The sequence below is a fragment of the Vombatus ursinus genome, unplaced genomic scaffold, assembly GCF_900497805.2.
Source record: "Vombatus ursinus unplaced genomic scaffold, bare-nosed wombat genome assembly UNPS02014810.1, whole genome shotgun sequence".
In the NCBI taxonomy this organism is placed as follows: domain Eukaryota; kingdom Metazoa; phylum Chordata; class Mammalia; order Diprotodontia; family Vombatidae; genus Vombatus; species Vombatus ursinus.
This window is the reverse complement of record NW_020954588.1, coordinates 35064081-35081569: the sequence shown is the minus strand read 5'-3', so window position 1 is coordinate 35081569 and position 17489 is coordinate 35064081. Positions and strand designations below refer to the sequence as shown.

Here is a 17489-nt window from a genome sequence, read left to right as displayed (position 1 = left end):
AAAATGACAATACTACCTAAATTAATTTACTTACTTATTGACCTATCATTCAAACTACCAATGAGTTTCTGTATAGAGTTAGAAAAGCAGAATTATACTGATCTGGAGGGGGCAAAAGATTCATAATCTCAAGGGAAATAATAGAAAAAAGTAGAAAGGAAGAGCACCCTCTAATACCAGATCTGAAACTATATTACAAAAGAGTAATCAACAGAACTATTTGATACTGATTTAAAAATAGAAAAGTAGATTAGTGGAACAAATTAGGGACTTAAAGAAGCAAATGCACATAGTAACAGTGTTGTTTCATTTTGTTTTGTTTTAATGGTAGGAATAATGCAAGAGCCTCTCCTGTTGAACATCCTTTTTTTTCCCATTGCTGATTAGGCTCTGGTTTGCAGAATATGTCATTTTTTGACTGTTTACTGAGCTCCTTTGCTTTTTAGGACATATTATTTCATTCTCTTCTGTGATTTCTAATGGTGCAAAATAGTTTTATGTGACCTGTAGTTTCTTTGCTCTTTCTCCTCTCTGCTTTCTGAATTTGCTATTTGTCATTTTAATTGTTAACTACAATCACAATGTATCTTGGACTTTAAAGCATCAGGGTTTTTCATTTATTTGTTGTTTGTCAAATAATTTCTATACAAGAAGATAATACATTTCAAGACTCATTTTTCCTTGGTAGTATTATTTATTTCTCTTTCCTGTGTTTCTGTTACTTGGGGGAGGGGGGTTTACAAGTCAAAAAATGTGTTCATATGCAGCAGCATACTGGTAAATGTTTAACTGGTTCTCAAAGAATGCATGTACAAAAAATGAATAAATCTACAGAAGTAAATAAGAATATGGATTCAGTCACTGTAGGTTCCTTATCATTTTGGGGTTGGGGAATCTTATACAGTAAACATTGAGAATGAAGAAGTCGGGGCAGCAGAATATACTACAAAGCAAAGTGCAATGGGAGTATCAATTTCTTTCTCCAGTCTCTAGCATTAGTCAATTGGACAACAGCAGAATTCAACATCATTAAAGCATGATATCACTAGTGCATGTGTGGGTGAGGGTAAGGAACGGATACTTGTTTTAGAAAATGATGCTTTAAAACATCAATGCATTATTTGATCACAAAGATAATGTGTAGAGGGTGGGGTTTATGCTTTTATGAGATATCATTTGACTTTGATTTATAATGTATTACTTCTGTTTTCTACCCTACCATACAGTCTAAATCTATAGGTTCTTTTCCCATGGAATCATAGGCCTAGGCCTGGGAGAGAATTCAAAGGCCATTTAGTCTAATACATTCATTTTATAGATGAAGAAACCAAAGACCATAGAGGTTAAGTGATTGTCTAAGGTCACAAAGGTAGTCAGTTTTGGAAGTGGGATTTCTATGTGCCATTTATCGTCATTGACAAGCAGGGCAACATAGCGTAAAGTATTCAACAGAGAGTTGGGAAGACCCAAATTTTGATTCTAATTCTAACACAGACTAGCTGTCTGGTCATGCAAGAGTCACTCCACTTTAGTATCTTCAACCTATAAAATTGGAAAGATAATACCTCTAGTACCCCCTTAATAATGTTGTGAGGATCAAATGAAAGGATGCTTGTAAAGTGGTTTGCAAGCCCTTATAGCATTATGGAAATGTCAGGTATTCTTAATACTTGACAAGAAGTTGGAGAATTGGCAGTCCCTTTTACATATCATATCTTGCAGTACTTCCAAAAATGTTTGAATGATTTTCTAAATGCATCGGAAAACTTAAATGTATACAGTTTAGAAACATGCTTTTCCCCTCACTACCCCAATGGGATTAGAGTTCAAAGACAAGTTCAAAGACAATATAAAACGCAGAGGAGTCCATAAGCCCAACACCAGGAGTCAAACATCCAAAATAGCAAAGGCTCAGAGCCACAGGGGCATGCTGCCAGAAACCCAAAAAGCACTCTGAATGTTCATATCCATATCCATAGCTTTAATGAAAATAAATGTTTGCAGCTTGTACAAAATGTATTTCCGTGTTCGTGTATCCGCCTTAAGAGATAATAAACATTTCTTGCTGTTTCTAAGTTTGCCATCAATAAAATTCCGTGACTGATTGCCTTGTTTTAACCTTGCAGGCGATGGAGGAGAGGGCAGTGCTAACTGGCAGTTCAGGATTCTACCCTTAATGAGGGCGCAGATGATTCTTCTCCTGCCGTTGGAGTGACTTCAGTCTGCCCTGTGATTTGAATGACAGGGGAGGAGGAGCGGTCATGCACAATGAAGATAAAGCCAGCCAAGCAACCTAGCCCAAAAGGACAAAACACACACCGTATTTGGCTAATCGACACCAGAAAGTCTCCTTATACTGCCCTTCCCTCTAAAAGAAGGATATTAGTAATTTACTTTTTTATAGGCTATAAATGGGACCTTCCCACACAGATGAAATCTTACTGCTCTTTCCTTCCTTCCTACTTTCTTTCTTTTTCCTTCTCTTCTTTCTTTTTCTTTTATTCTTTCTTTCTTCCTCCCTTCCTCCCTCCCCCCTTTTTTTAACCTTTCTTGGGGATGATCAGGCTGAGAACAATAGGGTACATTGCACATGTTTCAGTCACAACATCAGGCCAGCCATCAGAAAAGCCTGTTACTGCCTATTTGGTGTGTGAGAGAGTCATCTATTTATCAGGAGCATGCTCTAGGGGAGCCATCCAAGGTTGTACACAAAATAGTGTGCTATGGACTTCTGGTCTGCTCATGCTAGAAAGAAGAGAAAAGCAACTTTCATGGTGCTATAATCTCGTCCCATTCATTTCTTTCCTGCTTCCTCCAACAGAATACCACAGTCCTAAATCCCCTCTCTGCCCTTTACTTGAAGTCAAACTGCTAAAGAGGAAAAGAGAAAAGTGGAGAAAGTGAAGCCCAGATCAGGCTGTTTGGGAGCATATGCACCTGGAATTGTAGCACATCCAGAGCTGGAGGGGACCTCTGAGGTCATTGAGTCCAAGCCCTGTGTTGGACAGAAGATCCCAAGATCTACATTGGTAAAGTGGGGTTTGCCCAAGCACATGCAGTCAGCTTGTGGCAAAACCAGAGCTAGATCCCTGGTCTCCTGATACTTAGGCTAGTAATCTTTACTTATACTGGGTTGCTTTTTGCCTTGACTTCTATCCTTTCCTCCCCAACCAAAATGCATAGATGTATATGCATAAAAATACACATAGACACATTCGAAAATGTTTGTGCACCCAGGAATAGATTACACAGTCCCAGTGTTCTGTTCACTTGGCAACTTTTCATTGTTCTGCTGCTAGGGCCTCAAGGTGTTGTGTTAATTGTCCTGTAAGCAATCATTCAGTCAACTTCTATCATTCAATGAGTGTAAGAACCCTACTCGGCACCGTGGGATGGACATAAATGATGCTAAAGACAAAATCCCTACTCTTAAGAGTGAAGGAGTGAAGGAGAGAACACATAAACATAGATGATTGAAGAGCATTTACAATACAGTACAATGACATGCCTGAAAAAGAAATCTGAGATGAAAACATCAATCGGGGTGACATTCTATAAAGAGCTAGTTTTAGGCTGGATGCTAATGGCAGCAAGGAATATGTGCATTAGGACTTAGGAGTAGACTTTGTGCTTGTCATCAAATAGAACCTAGTTCAGTTTGGAGAGACACACCACCAGGTTGGCTACAGTATGAAGATTTTTCACCCATTGCTAAAGTGTCCGTGACTGTGATTTGTATAGTTGAAAGAAATTCCCACACTGACACTGAAGGCAAGGGTGTAGATTCTCAAGGGAAAAGGAAGACAAATGTTCCCAGTGAGAAGCATGGTGGCACAAATGTGAGAATAAGCAAGACATATACACAGGGAGTAGTGAGCAATGAATGCGATTGCTACAGAAATGAAAACCAAACTATGAATTTGAGATAGGAGTGAGGGCCATTGATGTGGAAGGCTAGATGGATGTGTCTAAACTGACCCGAGGAACAGTAACTGAGTAACAACAAATATACGTCTATTCATTTTCTAGATGGGAAACTGAAAGACAGTCAACATGTGCTTTAAACATTCTGATCAAGCATGCCAATTAGTACCCTGCTCTATAAGATGCACATGTTTGTTAAGTTATTATTTGTTTCATAAAGCATGATGTGTAACTAACCCCTATGTATATGTAGAATCCTAGAATTTGAGAGTAGAACTCAGTCATCCACCAGTCCAGTCCAGAGCCAAAAAATATCCCCACTGTAACTAGATGTGGTCATCCAGCATGTCTACATATATCCACTTACTATTTCCCAATATGAAGAAACAAGGAATTGTGTACCCAACTCAAAGCAGCAAGTGACTGGAACATATTACTTGCTATTTAAATTGTTAATTTTATCATATGTAAACACTTGAAGAACAGCATGATATACATATATATATATATATATATATATATATGATATAACATAATATATAATAAATAGAGGGCCAGCCTTGGAGTCAGGAACACTTGGACTCCAGTCCTGTCTCTGATACATACTGTTGGGATGGCCATGGGCAAGTCATTCAAATTCTCAGTGCCCCAAGCAACCCTATGAGACTGTAAGTTGTAGATGAGATACCAGTGGAAGGAGTTTCCATATTAGCAATTCCTCATGCAGATAAAATCAAAAGTATAGACTAAAAAAAACCCCATTTTTTTCTTAAGCTAATATTAAAAATGCATTACATAACAACATTCCTGTTTGATGGGGTAAAATAGAATCCATCATTTGAGCATTAAAAAATTGGGCAAGATAATCACCTTTGTGAATAACCTATATACAGACAATTTAGAGTGGACTGCATTTGATTTCACAATTATTTTAATTAGATTTAACTTTCTAATTATGTTTGGATAAGTTTAATACAAAAATAGATTTAACTCCTAGAATATGTATGAATTAATAATTGTGGGACTGGTCAAGAGACATTTGTAAGAACAAACAGCTCTTGTAGGATCAGAATTGTCCTCTGGAAACCACCAACTAAATCAACAGAGATGCATTCTAGTTTTTAACTCATCTGAATTGTCATTGGCAAGTAGAAAAATGGATGAATTTTCTCCTCTTCCCTTTCCTTCACCCATTCCTCATGAAGGATTCTCTAAGCAGGTATATGAGGGAAATAAAACTGAAGCAGTGAGTTGCATGATTCACAATAGTACATGTGCCCAAATAGTGAACATACATTCTCATTTTCCATGTTATTTAAACGTGAGACCTTAGGGGTCATCCAATACAATCCCTTCTAGAAATAACAAAACTGAGCCTTGGACGGGTCAAGCAGATTGCCTAACATGGCCAGAACTATTAAGTAGCAGAGGCATAATTACATCTTTCTGCTCCATCATGGTTTAACAAAACAAAACAAAACAAAACAAAACAACCAAACCAAAACAAACCAAACAAAAGAAAAAACAAAAACAAAAGGTGGCATCGGTCTCCAAGCCAATATGTTCTACACAATCAACTACTATTTATGGATTCTCCAAACATAATGTTCATTGCCAGCTAGGAAATCTAAACAGAGAAACTGATTAAGCATTTACATAGTGCCCACTAGGTACCAGGCACTGTGCTAAGTCCTTTGTAAAATATTATCTCATTTCCTTCTCACAACAACAGTGAGAGGTAGGTGATATTATTATCATTCATGTTTTACAACTGAAGAAACTGAGGCAGTAAGAGGTGAAGGGGCTTGCCCAGGGTCACTAAGCTAGTAAGTGCCTGAGGAAAGATCTGAACTCAAGTGTTCCTGATTCAAGACCCAACAAGCTGCCTCCAAAAACATCTAGCCACACCACCCAGCAGATGATCATTAGAGAGTTCAGAACACATCTCCAACACTTAGCACAGTGCCTGGCGATAGGTCTTCAATAAATGCTAGTTGACTTACTTACTGACCTTACTTTCATATCTCAGAATAATTTCCCTCTACATTGTTCTCAAAGGAAGCAATAGTTTGGTAGAAATAAGTAACTTTTTTTTTTTGCTGAAGTTGGAAAAATATTAACAACATAGTAAAATTTTCCTAGAAGTTAAATTTAGACAATGTGTTTGCATTTAGAATTTTTTTTCATTTCTGCTTTATGTGTTTGTCAGATTATTTAATTATCCAATTAGATGATTATCATAGACAAGATAATCGCTAAAGATCAGTTCATTAGCTAAATTTTGTGATAGACACACCTAGAACAGGGCAGAATAATGTGTAGGTAGTGATAAGACTTCTACAAAAAAAGATAAGATGTACTGAGGAAGTGGAGATTTGGGGTAGCAGAATTTCACATATATATATATATATTACATATTATCAAACTAATTTATTTAGGTTACTTTAATAACAGAGAATGAACAAGGGTATTTAAGAATAGGAAAAAATAATACTTTCATATTTGGAGGTGGAGACCATTGTCTTCCGAAACATTTTCTGACTAGTGAATTTCGTCTGTCTTTCTGATTTTAACAGTTAATCCCAACTCTTCTACCTTTCTCTAGAAGTGTAGTTGATTATTTTCAAATTCAGTGCAAATTCGTTAAACCACGACCTTGGACTGAGTGCAGTGACAAAAATAGTGGGTGTTTTTGTCTGAAGATATGCAAATCAGTCAATGCTTGATCCTGATCCCAAAACTAACTTTGGGTATAGTTCAATTAATTTGCCCCTGATCACAAGACCTGATTGTCAAACTGGGATCAGAAATAGAAATGGTTCTGACAGCAACATTCACAATGAAAGTAAGGGTAGAGAAAAGGAAGACCCACATACAAGGTGTCCAACTGTGTTCCAGAGATGGGTTTTTTTTTTTCCTATTCTGACCTTGTTGGTCCACTCTCTCTGCTGCTGACTGTCCTTTCTTTACTGGTATCCACAACACGTGCCCCACTCACCTTACACTAGGTATGTTTTTTTTTTTTCCTCAACCACAAAACAGCTCTATAATAATTAACTTTTTAATAAACTATAATTCCCAAAGTTTAAATAAAATGTGGCAAGAGAAAGAACTACTTGATTTTGTCTAGTATATACTGTAGTAGTAACTGTGGTGCTCTCTTAATTTTGAAATACTACCAAATTTTTTACAATACAGGTAAGTACAGTACTAAGGACTATTTTTTTTCATGCTGCATGAGAGCATTTTCTTTAGTTGAAGTGTATTTACATCTGATCATTTTATTTTGCTAATAACTCAGAAAACTGGAAAATGTGGGTTTTGTCCAAAATTAATTGACTGCTCAGAAACAACCGAAAAGTTATACAGTAAATTAGACTTTCTGGGTCCTAGGGTCACTGGGTGGCAATTAACAATCCCCACTATCTGTTAATCACTCTCTTGTTTTCTTTGTTGAGCTTTTAAGGTCGAGCCAATCTGGAAAATGTAGTGGAAAGACCTGGGTGGGGAACGCCCATTCTTTGAAATGGACAATGTCTGTATCTTTCTGACATATTCTATGTTACAGAAATGGGGAGCAAGAGATGGGGGTGGGGTGTAGAGGAAGTTTAGGGTGGGGGTTGGAGGGTGCTAGAAGCCAACCAGGCTAAGCCCCTTTAAACCACATTCATCACTGTCACTATTGTTGATATGAAGAGAAGCCAGCTAAAAATCCTACCTGTATGGGACTCAATTTGTTCACTTTCACTTAACTCTGCATGGTAAAGATAGACATGCTATTATAAAATTATTGCATATTTAAAATAATGATCATTACTCTTCTTTTTTTTTTGAAGGTCCCAGTAGATCAGATTTTTAAGTGAAATTCATTTACATACTACTCTAAAATTTGCATATTTCTGCTATATCCAACATACCTTTAAGTGACAAGTCTAATTAATAAAGTTTTATAAAACTGTCTACCACTTGCAAAAAGTATCATTCCCAAAGAAGAAAAATGGAAAAGAAAATAATTTCTTTCTCCCTTGACTTCAATTGCTTTCTGAAAACTCAGTTAATAATTTTCATGTAAGGTCTTGTCCCCAGTTTCAATAAATGTTCATTTTGGGTTAGAGTTTTTCACTTGTGACTCACATGGATGCTAGGATGAAAAATAAAACAAAGCACATGAGGAGCCCACAGAGATTTATGTTCCAACAAGACTTAAAAAAAAAATTAGAGTATCTCAAAGTGAATACTGGCAATTCACCCAGCCTTGTTTTAGCAATTGCCGCACACAATAATTGTGGAAAGGAGATATAAAATTGAAAAACAGACTACATCTTGGAAAACTTCCACATGCTTCTTATTGGAGACATATGTATAACTATGCACATGTAATACACATATATACAAGTATATAAACATATGTACACATATAAAAAGATATAGCCTATACATGCTAAGAAGGGATACCTGCTAAGCCCTTTGCATCGTTCTGTGAGACAGTCAAAAAGTCCTTCTATGGTGATTTTTTTTTTTTTTACTATTCTTGGTCGGTTGACCTGAATTTTGCTGATCACAACTTAAAGATCACTCAGTTCCAATTAAGTTAGCCCCAGTCGCTTAAATGGACAGTACTCCTCCATCACTAAGCCCTCAGGTTTTATCTTGAGTACATTTGCCCCTCCTCTAGGTCCTAATTCCTACAAGTCTTTCCTTAAGTACATTCTTTCAAATTCATAAACCCCCAGCATTCCTTGCTCTCTGGAATCTATTTTGAGAGACACACAAGTATGCCTTGCTTGGCTTTCTGCAACAAGAATTATAATGGCATATTGTTGTGAATGAAATAAATCCCTAGCATCATTTTGCAATGTACATTTTTCAAATTTTCAGATATTTGGTTTCAAGAATAATATCCACAAGAAAGGGAAAAAACACACTCCTATAATTCATTCAGCAACTGGACCTTGTTATTATTCCTGGCTAAATAAATAAACACACATACAACTGCAAGCTTCCAAGTCCTGATGCTTACTCTTATGGGATTTTGGGCAACAGGTTGACCATTCATAAAACAGTAAGAAGAAACATTAAAGAAAATCAGAATTTAAAATGATAATAGGATTTGGAGTGGAAGGACCTGAGTTTACATCCCAGCTTTGTCATTTGCTTTCTGTGTGACCTTGAGGAAGTCCCTTAATTTTCCCATTTGGAAAATGAAAGGGTAAGATAGGATGACCTCTAAGATACCTTTCAATACTAAAGCCATGTGATGTCTTGAAAGCTCTCGAACAAATGCTAAACTGAACTGCACTTAGAATTTGTCAGAACTAATAATGTACTGAGCTGAAAATGGTGTTATTTAAGGCTGGTTATCACAAATCATCTCTTAGATGAACAGGGGATGATTGTATATTAAAGGATTCTAAAATGTGATTATTATGACTCTGGAAAAAATGATATAATAATAGCAAATCCCTCTCAAATCTGGGTGCACTAAGGTGATAAATGATCATGACTCAGAACAGAGTTGAAAATCAAATATGAAAAAATTGCAGCAAAATCATAAAACAATTCTAATTACCCTCTGCATTTAAACAACAACAACAACAACAAATAGGCTTTTTAAGAGACTGTGGAGTTGTTATCAAAAGAGTTGATCCCAGTGTTCCTAAGGAGCAAATGAAAGAGTGGGGACAGGGGTGGGAGATACTCCATTTAGAGCCCTCAAATTGTCTCATTTAAATACAAAATTCCATTCTCGTAGGATACATTTATTTTCATTGAATAGATTTGCTTGCTCTCAAGGGGTGAAATGAATATCACTGTTTAAGACAAGTCATAGTTGCTTTTGCATTTGAATTAAAATATGAACATTAGTGTGTCTAGGCTGATAGTGGACTTTGATCTGCTTTATCATCGGCACTACTTTTCAGATGTCTAAAACGTCAGGAGCATTGGGGCTTGGACTTTGACCCGATTTGCATCGGTTCTGTTAGGTGCTGTCTTATCTAGGATCTCAGGATCCCCATCAGAAGAAATTAGCCTTGTACTAGGTACTTTGAAGGTTGTTTTGTATTTGTGTTTGTTTAGTTTGGCCATTAAAACGTTTGATGAATGAGGAAGGAAGGGGTAATACATTTTAGAAAAGAGAAGGACTGAACTGATTTTAGGATGTGATAAAAAAGGAATTTGGAAATGTGGCAAGGACTACGGATAGATTCCAGAGTTACAAAGAAGAGTTCTAATTATTAGGACTCATTTCCAGGGTCTCTAGTCATGCTTCTTTTTGAAGAAATAAGGTGAAAGAAATGAGGAAAGGAGAGGCTATGAGAAAGGAAGAAACAAGACAAAAAGTGATAACATCAAGTGCAGTAATAGAAAAGAAGGGAAAAGGAGGGATACATGAAGAAAATGCAAAGTGGTTCTTGCAATATAGCATCCCTGATGCCTGGAGACATTTGCAGAATGAAATTCCTCCCGGGAGCGGCAGGGGGCATAACAGTGATACTGTGTTTAGAGAGTTGGCCTGGAAGTCTGGAAAATTAGATTTCGAGTCCTGCTTGCTACACGCTGGCTGCTTTGCCCTGGGCTAGTCACTTGACCTCTCAATGAAGCCAGATGCAGTGAAATGAGAGCTAGATTTGGCATCGGAGAACACAGACTGAAATCTAGGCTCTATCACTTACTGGCTCTGTGACCTCAGGCTTAATTCGTGGACATCAGTTTCTTCAAATGGTAAAATGAGCGGATTGGACTAGATCTTCACTAATGACTCCTTTACCTCTAAATCAATTTTCCTACATTCCAAACCATTGGTGATCTACATGATTGCCCCCCCCCCCAACAAAGTAGCAGAGCTTCCCCCCTTCAAAAAGAAAAAAAAAAATCCATAGACTGTCATTTCATCTAACAGTGACTCCCTAGCTATGCTTCCAAAATAATCTATCGACAAAGGCGTCAGGCACAAGTTATTCAATCGCAAAGAAAGATGTTTGCCCTGAAAATACCATCCACAGACACATTAAGGTTGCATGTGTGTTTGTGTGGGTGTCCATCATCTTTATGCATATCTCTGTAGCTATGCAGAGATGGATACTTGGTCTAGTTAAAGTCTCTTCCCGAGTGTAGACACTATTGAGGCCTTTTAAGAGCACAGCCTTGGTGGTGCAACCGGACACAAAACTTCAAGATGTTTTTCACAACACTCCCTTGGGGGAAAAAAAAAAGCAATTTGATGTAAGGCGTTAATGACATCTGGCGAACTACATTCAGGGTGTAAGGGTGGATTTCTGCTGTAGGGTCCTGGAGAAAGCACAAATTGAAAACCCGAGTTGGTCTACAAGCTCGTGCAGTAAGTAGCTGCTGGGGCCCGGAATCGCTGGGGCTCTGGCGCCCTCTCCTGGCCTATCTGCGTTTGTGCCGACTCTCAAACTTCCATATTTTTTTTTCTGGGTCAACTCCATTTCCTCCCAAGACCAAGATACCAGTGCCTTGAAATAAATAAATAAATACATAATTTAAAAATCCTATTATCTTTGGTTTCACTCACACATCAGTTGGCTACAGCTGGGGTTATTGTCAAGTCCATTTTCTTTCTCCAACATGATTTTAATGACTCACAGGAAGGGAGGGGAAAGGGTGCAGCAGCCTCTCGTTTTTAATGCAAGCACGACTTTTGCAAAAAGTCGAAGGCAGGAAGGTGAGAGCAACCAAATGCCAAGGCGCGGAGACTTTCCCAGCTAACCGGCTTCAGGGTCGTTTTCCTGACAAGGAGGAAGTTTCAAAAGACAAAATGCATCACAGCACGTGCCCTCAGTGAAAGTTTTAAAGACTGTATTGCTACAGCCCCGGCTTCCCTCTGTGCAGGGGGCCTCCAGCCTTCCTCAGGGCTAATCCAACCGCGAGCTGCGATCCGCCAGATTTTCACTGCTCATTTCCCGCCTTTCCTTCCGGTTTAGGAAGCCAACCTGGGCCCGACTGACCTTGGCAACACAGTTGCAAAGTCTGCTACTGCCACAATGCATGGAGAAAGGATAGCAAATAGCAAACCTTTGTTGTTATTGTTGATTTCTTTCTTTTCCTTTCCTTCCTTTTTTAAGTCCCATTAGGAGTTCGAGAGGGAGTGGGGGGAGGGGAGGGAAAAAAGTTGATCGGAGTTGAACCACGTCACAGCTCTGTAAAAATATCTTAATCGAAAGTTCTGGGGGAAGGGAGAAGAAGAAGATCCGAACTCAAACTGGGACAGAACGGTCTAGCTGGGGGTTGCAGGATCAAGCTTTGTATCCTCTACATATGTCTAATTTTTTCAAAACTTTTTTTTTATTAGGAAAGCTATACCAGACGCATCATCACTATACAATGATTAAACATTACCTTTACAATTGATAGTCACTGGAATTACAGAATAAATATATGCACATTTGTTTCTGAACCTTTGTGAGAAAAAAAACATTAAAAGTGCATCCTACAAAGCTGTTAGTGATATATTTATATATATATATATACCCAGTTGCTTTTTATATTTTTAATATATATATAGATCTATTTATATATATGTATATAAGAAAGTGCGGATGTTCTCCAAAGAATCTTGGCATCAGGATGAAGTCACAAAGAAGTTGCTTATCCCAGGCGTGCCATGGGTGGGCTTCTTAGGTTCTGTGGGATTTGGTCTGGGATGGGATTGAGATTCCGGGAGTGGGGGGGGGAAGGGACAGAGCTGAGTGGGGGCGCCAGGATGCTTAGGAGGGGGCGGTACAGGTATATTGGAAGGGTAATGAGTAAATGTTTGTGTGTGCGTGTATCTACTTGCGTGCGCGCGGCTCTACGCGCGGGGTCGCGCCCGCGGAGACAAGGCGGCAAAGGGAGGAGGGGTGGGAATCTGGAGCTGTGCGTATGTAAAAGAGACAAGAGAGTGAGAACATTCGAGCAAGACCCGCCCCCTCCCTCCCCCTCTGCATGCAGCAAACTGCATTGTTATTACATGTACAGAAGTCTGCGCCATGATGGACAAGAAGAGAGAAAGCTCCAAAGGCCGACCTTATTTTTTTTTTCTTTCCCTTCCCCACAAACCAAAAGAAAAAAAAAGTTACTAAAAAAAAAAAAAACACATAGAATTTTACTTGATTAGGATCAATACAAAGATCCCAGATAATATACCTTTAACATGGCACAGTCAAAAGTCTCAAGTTTCAGTATAAAAAATAATGATTGATAACATTTGCTGGCAAAATTCTGCGAAGGCACTTCATTGATTAATGATCTGAGTATGGCCCGTCCTCCAAAACACATCTGGGAGGGTAAGAGCATACATCTGTATTCTCTAGTTATCATGCGGATTTCGTTTTGTTGGGGACAGGGCAGGGTCTGAGCAAGAAAAAGACTAACTCATTAGAACCTGGTGGAAATCGGGGAAAGGATATATTTCTTTTTTTTTCTTTTCCTTTTGAAAAAAAAAAGCGCTAAACCTTTTAAATTTTATTATTATATTATTATTATTATTATTATTCTTTCCGTTAGAACCTATAGGTTGTCTTCTCCAGGACTTCGAGGTAATCCGGCTTGGTTTGGAGTTTGGCCCTTAACTCGAGGTATTCGCTTTTTTGGGTTTGGGGGTCTGTGAAGCCCTTTCCAGCCGAGAACAGAAGGCTTTCTTTGAGTCTGGCGTCCTGCTGTAAGTCTGGATATTGCATGCCAGGAGGGTGCACGTGCAGCTCCTTTAACTTGGGCACTGTGCCATAGAGACAGTCCACGAAGCCCACCGTACAAGGGGTCGGCTGGGGTCTCTCTCGATCGAGCAGAATGCTGCCGGGACCACAGCCTCCCCCCGGGGGAAAAAGCACCACCCCTCCATTCTTTTCGTGGTGCCGGAACCCGGCCAAGTCTCCCCCAGTGCCTCCCACAACCCCCGCCACCCCACTTCCGGCTGGGTGGTGAGGGTGGGGGTGGGGGTGAGGGTGATTCATGGTCACTATGGTGTTGAGTTGGGAGCTGGACACTGCCAGGGTCCACTCCTTCTCCTTCTCCAGCAAGGTCCGGTAGTTACTGTTATTCTCCTTGGCTGTCTCAGGGAATTGCTCCCCGCCCAGGAGCTCGCCCACTCCTGGGGGCTGTGTCCCTGGACCCCCCCTTTCAGGACCCCCAGACTCCGGGCCTGCCACCACGGTGGAGGCCTCCTCTTCTTCTCGGGGCTTGTAAATGGGGTTGTTACACATTTGGGTCACGGGGTGGGGGATGTAGTCGTAGACGTGACCCACGGGGGGCGCTTTTTCCGGGGAGGGGTGGCTGGGTCGCCCCCCACCCCCGCCACCCCCTCCACTGCCTCCACCCCCTCCGCCATCCTCAAAAAGGCGGTGGCACTGCATCTGTATCCCGGTCAAGTCCACGCCCTCCTGGCGTTTGCGGAATGGCAGCTTCTTCCGACGCCTCCTCAGCACGAAGGCGAAAAGCCCCGCAGCAATGAAGACCGCCGAGAAGAAGAGGACGAGCAGGCTGAGAATCAGCACGGAGAGGGGCACGGCGCCCCCCGGGGGGGCGAACTCATAGGGCGAGGCGCCGGTGGGGCCCCCGGCAGGGTGGACCTCAGCAGGCACGGCGGGGGAGGCCCCAGCGGGCGCCAGGTGCACCATCTCTGGGCACAACACTTCCAGCTCCACGGTGCGCACGTCCCGGTGGGTGAGGTTCTCCGGGCTGCCGCAGAGCACGTCTCCTACCACGCTCACAGAGCTGATGGTCTCGATCCACTGCTTGAGGGGGACCAGGTCGCAGGTGCAGTCCCAGGGGTTCTCGTTGAGGTCGATCTGCACAATGGCGTTCAGGTGCTCCAGGACGCCGGCCACTGGAAGGTAGAGGAAGTAATTCTTGCGCAGGTTCAGGCGGGCCAAGGAAGTGCCAGCGAAGGCGTCGGTGGGCAGCGTCCTCAGCAGGTTATTGTTGAGAAAGAGCAGTTTCAGGTTGGGCATGAGGCTGAAGGCTGCCGGCTGGATCTCGCGGATGACATTGAACTCGAAGTAGAGATAGTGCAGGCTCTGGAGGCCTCGGAACATGCCGGGAGTTAGCCGCTCGATGTCATTTCCATTGAGGAAGAGACTCTTCAGGTTGGGCAGGTTGATGAAGGCCCCGTCCTGAACGTAAGATATCCGATTGTTCCCCAGGTGCAAGAGATCCAAAGATGAGAAATTCCAAAAATCTGAGCGGTAGATCTTCTGAATCAGGTTACTGCTCAGGTACAGTTTCTTGGCATTCAGCGGCCGTGGAAGAAGTTCAGAGATGTTATTGAACCCCCGCTCTTTGCAGTTTACTGTCAAGCCCAGATCATTAATGTGCAAGCTGCAGATACACCCGGTAGGGCAGATGATGGGAATTGGGGGTCTGGTCTGATAAGCAGCAATAGGGGGTTGGTTTGGCCCAGGGTACAGGCCTCTGGATGTTGGGGGTGGTTTAGGTGTCCTGGGCTGCTTGGTGGGTTTGGGCTGTTTGTTGGAAGCCTTGTATTCCACAGAAGACGCAGTGAAATGGACAGAGGACAACATGGAGGAGGGTTTGGTAGGCCACGCATTCTCCTTGCTGGATGACAACTGGGGAATCCCCAAACTGGCCTCCACCTCCGAATCAGACAGCAGGGGACAAAGTTCAGTCTTCTTGATTTCCCTCAAGTCCTTACCATGAAAGTGGAAAGGGGTCTCACATGTAATATCTCCAACCAGGGCTGTATACGGTATTCGTTCAAGCCAGCTCTTTAATTGGACAATTTCACAGGTACAATTCCAGGGGTTTTCCTCTAGCTGGATCTCCATCAAACTCCTACCAATATGGTCCAGCATTCCTCGATAAGAAAGGACCTTTAACCGATTTCCCCTAAGGTCCAAATGAGTCAAAGAGACAGCCTTAAATAAATTGGTAGGAAGCATGGGGATGAGGTTGTCATTCAGAATTAGAACCCTCAATTTGCTCAGGTTCCGAAAGGCCCCACTCTCAATCCGTTTAATGACATTGTAATCTGCCTGCAGATATTCTAGACTTTCCAAACCGAGGAAAGTGTCATTTCTGAAGATGTCCAGTTTATTCTCATGTAGATACAGCCTCTTTAAAACCTTGAGGCCATTGAAGGCCCCGGTCTGGATGTCCTGCAAAGCATTGTTCCCAAGGTTAATAGACACAGCGTTGTTTAAATGAACAAAACTGTTCGTGTACAATTTCCTCATGGAATTCCTCTGCAGGTAGAGTTTAAAAGGTCGGGACCAGAACTCATTAATTTGACTAATATTTGTAAATCCTTTACTGTCACAATGGATATGGAAAATACTTTCTTTCACTTCACAGTAACATGGATCAAAGCACGGTTCATCTATTTCCTCTGAGTCCTCTATCAGGGGAATGGGTGTAGTCCATCCTAGGGCAATTGTGCTTAAAAGAATTATCCACAGCATCCTTCCTTTCTGGAGAGTTTCAGCCATGGGAGGTTTCATCACTCAGTGTTGATCAAACTGCAAGAGAAATAAAAATGTAGGGTTTTTTTTTTTTTTTAGCATTTAGTCATAATGCACTATTTTAAAATAAACTCCTACATGTGGGGCTTTTTATGAGCCTTATGGAAAGTTAAGCCACTGTTAAGCCAACGTTCAAAACAAACCTGAGCTTGGTTCAATGTTCCGAGAATGCCCTGTATTTTGGATTTGAGAGACACTAAAATGTTTCATCATGAGTTACTCTTTGCCTCAACCTATGTCACACCTAGTAAAATGGCTTATCATCAAAGCAGCCTTCTTGTGCCCTCTTATAGCAAACAGAAATATGAGAGTCAAACAGTTCACTTTGATGCAGAGACAGAATCCATGATGTAAAGATATATTAGATATTAGAGAGTTTCTTCCCACCCCTACCTCCAATACCCATCCTGCCCTGCCCTGAGAAGTAGGAAAGATCAGTAGTTGCTGTGAGAAGTCCAAACAAAAACCTGGTGGGAATATAGTTCATTCAAATGTAGGTCTACATACAAACACATGCATACACACTTACATTCATGCATACACACACAACTCCCCAAAGTTATTACATTAGATGGTGCAATAAAATGATCTGAGACCATATCATTCTATTTCTTTTGGCTGGAATGTGCAAGATGGATTGATATCCCTGGAAGACTTAAGGATTTTCTTGAAAAAACATTACAGCATACTTGATAAAAGACGATGAGCAGCAACACAAAGACCCCTGCCCCCCCCCCAAAAAAAAACACCCTATGGAGAGTATGCAGGTGTTAATTAAACAAACACTGTCCACATATTTGCTTGGTTAAAGCCTTTAGAAATAGTCTTTCCAGAGCACATGCCCATGGAATTGGCAGGTCCAAGGAGAGTGACAGTTAAAGGCTGCTGAATATGAGAGTATTTGTGCATTGAATAGCTCTAAGACCCCAGTTTGGATTATGGTATCTTGTGATAAGCCAAGGGACCCTGTGAAAAACTGGGGAGAGGTGTGAGGTGAGAGGAGAGAAAGAGGGGGCTTTGAGAGATGGGCGGAGAGTAAAAGGAATGAGAAAAACCTTGGCGCTTACCTGGGGATAAATGGGGTATCAC

General features: G+C 41.0%; 1 protein-coding gene across 1 annotated transcript; it reads right to left on the bottom strand.

Moving 5' to 3' along the window:
- Nucleotides 1-13427: 13427 nt before the first annotated feature.
- SLITRK3 (SLIT and NTRK like family member 3) lies at nt 13428-16379 on the bottom strand. Its single transcript, XM_027875751.1, has one exon. It carries the CDS (start codon nt 16377-16379, stop codon nt 13428-13430), a length of 2952 nt encoding a protein of 983 aa, XP_027731552.1.
- Nucleotides 16380-17489: the final 1110 nt, after the last annotated feature.

Bases quoted from the DNA above. Each gene is read 5' to 3' on its own strand.
- SLITRK3 (XM_027875751.1), bottom strand. From the start codon at position 16,379: ATGAAACCTCCCATGGCTGAAACTCTCCAGAAAGGAAGGATGCTGTGG.